This window comes from Mus pahari, chromosome 10 (assembly GCF_900095145.1).
Source record: "Mus pahari chromosome 10, PAHARI_EIJ_v1.1, whole genome shotgun sequence".
NCBI classification, from domain to species: domain Eukaryota; kingdom Metazoa; phylum Chordata; class Mammalia; order Rodentia; family Muridae; genus Mus; species Mus pahari.
The window spans coordinates 114,330,107-114,338,666 of NC_034599.1; the positions used below are offsets into that span (position 1 = coordinate 114,330,107).

At 49.3% G+C, this 8,560-nt stretch overlaps 1 protein-coding gene across 1 annotated transcript in view; it reads right to left on the reverse strand.

Annotated features, from left to right (window-relative positions):
* Positions 1–4,528, reverse strand: part of Cck (cholecystokinin) — a 5,881-nt gene extending 1,353 nt beyond the window's left edge. The window contains exons 1-2 of the mRNA XM_021207956.2: positions 4,256–4,528; positions 2,980–3,195 (exon numbers count right to left, since the gene is read on the reverse strand). Coding sequence (XP_021063615.1) covers positions 2,980–3,193 — 214 coding nt within the window. The 5' untranslated portion in view covers positions 3,194–3,195; positions 4,256–4,528. The remainder of the gene's footprint in view (positions 1–2,979; positions 3,196–4,255) is intronic.
* Positions 4,529–8,560: the final 4,032 nt, after the last annotated feature.

The following is an 8,560-nucleotide window of genomic DNA, read 5'->3' on the forward strand; positions in this document are numbered from 1 at the left end:
CTGCCTTGTCTGGCCTCAGTGGGAGAGGAACTGCCTAGCCTCAAAGAGATTTGATGTGCCATGGGGGGGGGGTGTCTCCACCCATTCAGATGAGAAGGGTAATAGCAGAAGGATTATGGGAGGGGGTGACTGGGAGGTGGGCAGTGAGCAGGATGCAAAGTGAATAAGTAAAAAAACAAAATTAATTTTTTTAAAAAAGTAATAGAATCAAGGTCTCTCTCTATGAATATTGTTTATAAATGATTAGAAAGCTACAGTCTTTTAAAAACAATAACCAAAAGAATACATCCTGTCAGATTAAAATACTGTCATCTTGACAACATTAAAAAAAAAAAAAAAACCTGAATGAAAAGTCACACAAGACGAAACTTAAATCAGCCATTTTGACCAAACCACTATGATGTAACCAGCAATGTGTTCCAACCTGTGGCAACTGTGTGATCTGGGCAAGGAAGGGCGTGGTGACAAGACTCCTCTCTCTGAAGGCAGATGGCATGGTCCCACCCCACATTGTTTGTCAATGGCCTGGGCTTGTAAGCAGTATAGCACCTTCTGTGCTGACTAAGGGTAAAGAGTGGTCCCTCAGGACCTCGGCTGAGAAGTGTAAACTTCTCAATGGCTCCCACTGAGCTGGGACTACAATGTTTCTACCTTTTGGGTATTTTGCAGGCAGCTTCCCCCCAGCTCTTGCCCACAGGCTAGCACAGCCAAAGGATTACTTCCTGATACATCTTTGCCCACGCTCCAGTAAGCAACCCTAATGAGACCCCTTGGGTCCTTGGAAAGAATGCAGAGAAGTAGAGGTGAGGTTACTTGGCAAGAGGATGGAGAGCCTGTAGGAGGAAAGAATAGATGAAGGTTGTGGGTTATGATTTGAATGTGATATGCGGTATACTAAACATCATAACGAAACTCACTGTTATGGCATAATTAATACACATTAATAAAACATTTTGTTCAAAAGACACCACAGAGTTAGTTATCCAGACTAACTGTATAATGAATTTAACCAGATAATCTTAAGAAAACCACCACAATGAACAGCAACTGTGTTTCCTCTCTCTGGCCCCATGCCTTCCCTGTTTAGGAACTGAGAATTCATTCAGTGAGGTTTTTTTGGGTAACCTGGCCCGTGTAAAGAAACTTCAGCTGTGTAACTGTTCACCACCTTTTAGATAAAAAACAACCAGCATATATGCAGCCTGGGTCCCTGTACAGTCACATGGAAACTCAGAAATTCCTGCCTGCTTAGGGATTAGCATCCACTCTGAGGGCTCTGTGCAACCAACGCTTCTGTCAAGCCAGCAGCCTGGCCAGTGCATGGCCATGCAACCAGTCATGGATGCTGTGTTTGGAACATGCCTCGGTTCTCATAAGCTACACAGATCTGTCCTCAGGTGTGGCGCTACCACCTCTCCTGCCATCCTTCCCCAGTACCGCACAGTGAAGGGCTTGGAACCAAGTCATGGGGTGAGGTAAGGAATCGGACTCCTTCCTGAGCGAACAAAGAGAGCTCAGAGGAGCTTTCAGCTAAGACCTCTGCTGGAAAACAAAACACTGTCATGTATTGGTTCTAGGCAATAATTCGGCAACCAGGCTTTCTGTTGCTAGAACTGTTTGGAACATTCCTAAACTTAGGCAAATGGGCTCTAGACTGACTGCTCAGTGAAGTCTAGAATACTTCAGAAGGGGCTGCTGGTGGTCTGCACCAGAGAGCGGATCCTACATGAGTGATCAGAGGGAATGGAGAGGGGCATCCCAGGTTTCCAGGTTTTCTCATTATCTATTTGTCTGTCTGTCTATCTATCTATCTATCTATCTATCTATCTATCTATCTATCTATCTATCCTCCCTCCTTCCTTCCCTCCTTCCCTCCCTTCTCTTCCTCCTCTCTGTTGAATTAGCAAGAAAATAACCTAGAAAGGGGCAGCTGTAGTAGGAGTTCCCAAACAGGAAGAAAAGTAAGAAATCCTTTGATTTCCCCTGGTATTATCTTCATGTGAAATTCTAGGAGACTCAACCAGGAGCTCCAGTTTCCCCTCACCAGTCAAGCCAAATGCAGGCAGGGTTGACAAGCCATGGGCTGTTCAAATTCAGGCAGGGCAAATTGGGTTCGTGAGCTCCACAGAAAGGATGCCCACCTCCTGCGTCTTAATCCAGCTCTACTGGTGCAGGTTAACACCCAACCAGAGGTCACCATCCATGCCACTGTGAATAAAGTCAGAGATGAAAGCTGTCTCGGGGGCCAGCCATGACTCCTGAAGGCTGCCCTCGGAATTCCAGACCTGGGAGGGGATCTGAGTTGCTCTGCTCTCATCTCTAAAATGAGAGGTTTGGGCACAGAAAGGAACATTCAACGTGCAAGGCTCAGAATCGCCCATGGGATTCATGGGAAAGGCCTTCCAATGCGGAGAAGCTCAGGGTTCCACCAGTTACAGAAAGGTAAGATACAACTCTCCCTGGGTGGTCATCCCCTGCTTGCAGTCAAGGGAAGGCTCTTGGTCCTTTGACCCTTTCTTACTGCTCTGTACTGGGGAAGAGGTGCACAAGGCCAACTGCTTTCTTCAGATAGCAGGCTGTCTCAGCGCCAACCCACTTCCTGCCAGAGGGGTTCCCAAGGTCAGTATCTGGTAGTCCCCAGTTCCATTGTTTATTTAGCAGAAGAGATAGGGCAGATCTGAGAATCTTACCAGCACTCGATTTTTTTTTTAATGTCCTAAAACGGTTTTATATTTCATCCGAAGACAGTGTCAAAATCAGTTCAGAAAAGGGTCTGTTAGCCGGCTCCCCTTATCAACGAGGTAAGTCCTCCTCCCTGTGAACACCACCTGCCTACTGTACAGCGCTGTGCAGCGTACCTCAGGGAAGAAAATGAAAATTTTGCTTCTTGAGCGTCCCCTGTTTCCTCCTCCCTGCCGGTACTGAAAGAATCAAGATTGGAGCCGTAGCAGAAGCCTGAGGGGGAGCGGACACCCTTACCTTTGCGGACCTGCTGGATGTATCGCGCTAGCAGTGCGCCCAGGCGCGCTCGGGACTCGCCGTCCGTCCGGGGCACAGCCCTCAGTTGCCTTCGGGGCGCCTCCTCCGTCCGCTGCTCCACGGGGTCCATAGCTTCTGCAGGAACTACGGGCTGCGCCAGGGCGCCTGCGACCAGGACTGCCATCACCACGCACAGACATACGCCGCTCTTCATGGCTATGGGAAGCAAAGGCGAGGAGCGTGAACCAAAGGCTGGTCTCAGCGTGCTCCAGCCCAAAGTCCCGCACACAGAAGTCGGCTGAGGTTGAACATGGGGGCTGCAACCGAGTCAGACTGGCTCAGCCATAGCCCAGCGAAGTTCCTAGATGCGCCCGGGCCACCGCGATATTTCTGGCTGGCTTTTGTGTTATTCACACCTGGGACCTGGGAATCCCGCAGAGTCCCGATTTTTCTGCCCTGTTCAGAAGCAGCGCCTCATCCTGCTTCCCTGAAGTTCCAGGACGCCTTTGTAGCTTATCTCTCTTCTAACCAGAAAAGCACAGAGTGAAGCGTGTGTGTGTGTGTGTGTGTGTGTGTGTGTGTGTGTGTGAGAGAGAGAGAGAGAGAGAGAGAGAGAGAGAGAGAGAGAGAGTCAGAGAGACAGAGACAGAGAGAGACACAGACAGACAGACACGGGGAGGATACTTCTGGAGAGAAATGCAAGAGATTAAATTTATTCACTACATTAAAAATATCAGGACAATAGGAAACGCTGTTTTAAGTGTGGGCCCATAAAGAGAAGCTGTATTTATTTATCGAGATTCCTCTGCGTTTTACGGGAAGTCACTATACAAAGCAAAAGCCAGAAATCTGTGCTCAGTCCTCAGATGTGGCCAAAGCCCTGCTTCACTTGAGAACTGAGCAGATGGATTCTGTATCATAATGATGTGTTTTTATTCCCTAGAGCCTTAATTTTTTAATGCAGCATTTAGAAAATGGGCATAAATCTTTAAACCTCTAGATAGTTTCTTTTAAATGATTGCAAAGTGCTCTGAGCAGCAGGGAAACCCTAAGAATGGCTATCCCCAGCCTTGCTGTAAACAGAACCTACAGAACAAGTCTCGCCGCAGCAGTACCCACCCAGACGCATTTTAAAGCTATTTCTGACTTCAGGAAATCTTTCTAGCTGTCAAGAGAGGGAAGGCACAGAAAAAGGAAAGACTTAAACGGCAAGAGGCGCAAAGCTGCAGGCCAGTGTTCTTCACACTCAAGATTGTTGGATCAGCCAGCTACTTACCTTTCGATGGGGAATCTGCTGTCTTGGCGGTTTCCAGCGGAGAAGGCTGCAGTCCAGCTAAGTTGAGGGTAGGCAGGAGGGAGACTGCTCTTAAATAGCTCCTCCCGGTTCGCAGCCAGTCATCTGTTTACCCAGTGCTGACGCAGTCCGGCAGGACACGTGCTCAGAGGCAGCCACTGGAGAGACCACCGATTGATGTGGTCCCCCGGAGAGAAGGGAAGCGACCCAGTGAATGAGGATAGCTCCTCCCAGGGGGTACTTTGCAGGAGTCCTACTCTTTATCTAAAGAGCTTCCTTCCCACCTGTTAGGCGGCGCCTGTGCGGAGTCCGCTTCAGGGAGGGTGCCACCTCCACTCTCGGTGAGAAACAGGAGTTTATCAGGATTGGAGGAGCTGACCAAGTTCAGTGAGCTTCGGGGATCAAATCCTTCAAAGAAACTGGGGAGCCCTCACAGGCTGGGTGTCAGCAAATGTAATCCTGGCGTGTTCTCTGGGGCCACTTCAGACCTGAGTGGGCTCTCACAAGTGAGAGAGGGGAATCGGGCTCCCAGTTTTTCAGAACTCAATCGCAGTTGGCATCCTGGATTCTATTCTAACACAGTTTTAAGATCTGGGTGCAGCTCCTTCCTTTCTGCAAAAAGCCTTTGGGAAAAAGATTTGTAATTTCTTTCCAGGACAACTTCCCAGGGGCCTAGCATCTACCGATGCTTTCGGTGGCGAAGTGGCACAGGAGAGTGTCTCAGGCACCCCCAAGCTCTGGCTGGCTGAGCCGCGCTGGCTGGGCTCGCACCTTCCCAAGGAGCTCAGATCACCCTTTCCAGTCTAGTCCCTCTAAAGTTATGGGATTTCGCTGGGTGGGGAGGATCTTGGCTGAGATAAAGACTCTTACGGAGCAAGAAGGAGAGAGGGGGTTCCCTCTGCTGTAGTGCACACAATACTGCGCACCCAGTTCTCGCAGAACAAAGTGATTATCTATGCCCAGGGTGCTAGCATTTGCTGAATCCCTCTAACCCCATTTCACAGAACACATACTGAGGAAGCCCCACAGCAGACTCCTTGCTGCTAGCTTGCAACTTGGGGTAACCAGCCAGCCAGCCAACCCTGCCCTCAACCCTGTCAATCTAGGGTGAATGGAGAAAGGCTTAGAAACTCTTTCTAAATTGAAAAGGCACACAGCTTGGGGACTTCCTGCTGAGGGGGACTATGAGAAACAGCAAGTGATGCCAAGAGTTTAGGTTCATGGTTGTGGCTCTAGCAGTGTCTGCAACCTAGAGGCAACATGTTTTAAACAGCAACAGATTAAATGCTGTGGGGTGATTCCCCCCCCCCCCCAAGACAGCTCAGGTTGTGGGAATGTATCTATTGCAGACTGAGCATGTCCGGAATTGTGGATAAAGCAGCTTGGCACAAGGCTGCTCGCTATGGTCAGAATCCACAGACGCTGTCTTCCCTGGGCCGGTGGGCTGAGATGTGGAAGCTTAGCTGCCTCCTTCCCTCCATCACTTACCTCAAGATTTATGGACTGTGCCCAGCCCCTGGGGAGGCAGTGTGACCAAGACCGGACAAAATAAATACCCACACAAATAAACACCTTTGGGAGCCAGGGGCCTGGAGCTGGAACTGGGAGGTGGCTCAGCCAGTAAAGTGCTTGCACACGGAACTGAGTTCAGATCCCCACTAATAGCCAAGGGCGGAGTAAGGGTTTCCACTGAGTCTGGTATGACATGGGGGTGACCCTAGGGCAAACATGGGAGACCAGGAGAGGTTAGGAAGACAGGAGATGGGAGGGACATTGAGGAATGAGGACAGATTTATAGGAAGCCTAATATGCCTTTGTGAAATCTATTCACTATCACGAAATGTAGCAGACACTACACAAGTCCTAAGTGCCTACGGCAGAACATCCGGATAGCTAGAACAGTAGACATAAGCAGAAACTTCCAGGCATGGAAGCAGCCTCTTGCTCTTCAAGAAACCCAAAGGTACTTGGTGACAGGCTAACTGTGAAGTTCTGGGCTGAGGAACAAGGGTGGGTGGAAGTGTATCGGCCACAGGGGGCGTTCAGAAGAAAACACACCAACTGGTGTGTGTCTGGCATGGGGGTGGGTGATGCATCCGGGTTGTGGATGGACAGCTAGAGAAGGTTGTGATCTCAGGTCCTGGACAGAGGGACACTGGAGGTACGACCCAAGACTCTGCATGTAGATGGTGGCTTCCCATCTGGAAGCTGTAGGGAAAGACTCAAAAGGTGGGAAGGGCGGGAAGGGAAAAGGTGTCTCTGCCCAGATTCCCAGGTGTGACAGCCAGAGGAAGGAACAGGAGAAGGGTCGGGTCCACAGCAGGGTCAAAGACCAGAGTAGAAAAGCCACCAGGAGAAGCCAAAGATGTCAAGGACAGTTAGAAGCTGGAAGAAGGTGGCACAATGAAGTCTTTATTTGATAAAATATTGTAGCCATGGCTTCTCCATCTTCCCTGGGAATTCTGGGTAGGGCTGATGGAAAATAGGCAGAGCCTGGATTCCATGGCTATAGTGATTCAGTGAGGTTCCTCCAAGCAGCTGAGACAGGAACAGTAATTCTGAGTATGGCCTTCAGCAGCAAGAGAGCCTGGGGCTTGTGTTTCTCTTGTATTGGTTTAATGCCCCTGAAGTAGATGGTTTTAGAGACAATGTCCTTGCTCTATGTTTCTCCCCACTCTGGCTTTACACACACACTGGAACTCCACTTCTTTTCAAGCTCTATGCTTATAAATGACAATGTTGCTCCCCAGAGGGCTAACCTAAGCCAGTAAAGATGGAAAAACCCAGCTCTGCATGGAACATTCTAGAAACTTCTGGAACCTTCTCAAAGGTCTTTTGCTCCAGCAGTAACCCTGATAGCATCTCTAACTAGTTTCTCCTGGTCTCACTTCCTTACTTCTGCTCTCTGAGGTCATCTCTCGCCCGAGTCAGTCTCATCTCAGTATAACCATGCTGAGAACACCAGCTGTCTGCAGGCGCCGTAGAGGGTCCATGGTGAACAATATACACATCCTTGCTCAAATAGCGGAGCTTACACTGTAGCAGGAGAGACACGAAAGAGAAAGACAGCAAGCAGGGAAGATAAATTGAGTGTGTGATGGTCCTAGATGGGTACACGGAAGTGGGCAGAGGTTGGTGATGGCTGGGTGGCAAGTTTGCTTAAATGCATAGGAAGGCCTGCTAGAGGACCCTCCTCGGGGATCTTTGGTGTGTTAGCTCACTGTATGCTTAGAAGGGAAGGGGGATAGCTTTTCTGCCCACATAAAGAAGGGGTTATGTCTTGGCTGTGGGTTATACTGTGTTTCATCTGCTGCGAGATGGTAGCAGATTTGTTTGAATGTGAGATTCTCTCTCTCATGTTAGAACACTTGGTCCCAGCTGGTGGGGTTGCTCTGAGAGGTTGTGGAACCCTTAGAAGCTACAGCCTCATGGGAGAAAGTGGCTCACTGGAGTAGGCTTGGAAGTTGATAGCCAGGCCTCACTTGCTGTCTAGGCTTCCTGTCCCATGGAGGTGTGAGCAGGTAGGAGGTCCGGCCCTATTCTACAGCTGTCAGAAAGCTCCCTGCTGCCAGTCTCCCACGCCATGATGGCCCGTCTCCCTTTAACCACAAACCAAAATAAGTCCTCCCTCAAGTTGTTCTCTGGAACAGGATAAAAAAGGTAGTATCTACTCTGAGGTCTCCACTGCCCCACCCCCACCCCAGACTCCACATCAAGGCAGAACTCCTCCTGGGTGGACCCTTCCTGTCCCCCATGGAGGACTGTCAACATCTTGTCCGGATGTTATATTTGAAAGGAAGAAGTGATGAGGAGAAATCTGACTGTTGGCCGATTTGGGAATCCAGGAATTTATTTCTGGTTTTGGTGATTAAAATGTTGAATGACAAACTGGAGAGATGGCTCAGCAGTTAAGAGAGCCTGGTGCTCTTACAGAGGACCCAGGTTTGCTTCCCAGAACCCACATGGTGGCTTACAGCCATCCGTTACCCCAGTTCCAGGGGATCTGACACCTTCTTCTGATTCCTCAGGCTCTGCACGCATGTGCCACCCATTCATCCATCCATCCATCCATCATCCATCCATCCATCCATCCATGTGGAACACCTGCATACATAAAATAAGACAGACGGATCTTTAAAAAATTGTAATGTTAAATGATATCTCATTCAGCGCTGGGAAATACATGACATTTTCAACAAAGGGCTTTTCCAGTCATGAGAAGCATCTCAACAACACGAGCCCATTTCATAGTGTAGGAAGCTTAGTGGGGCATCGAGGGACAAGCAG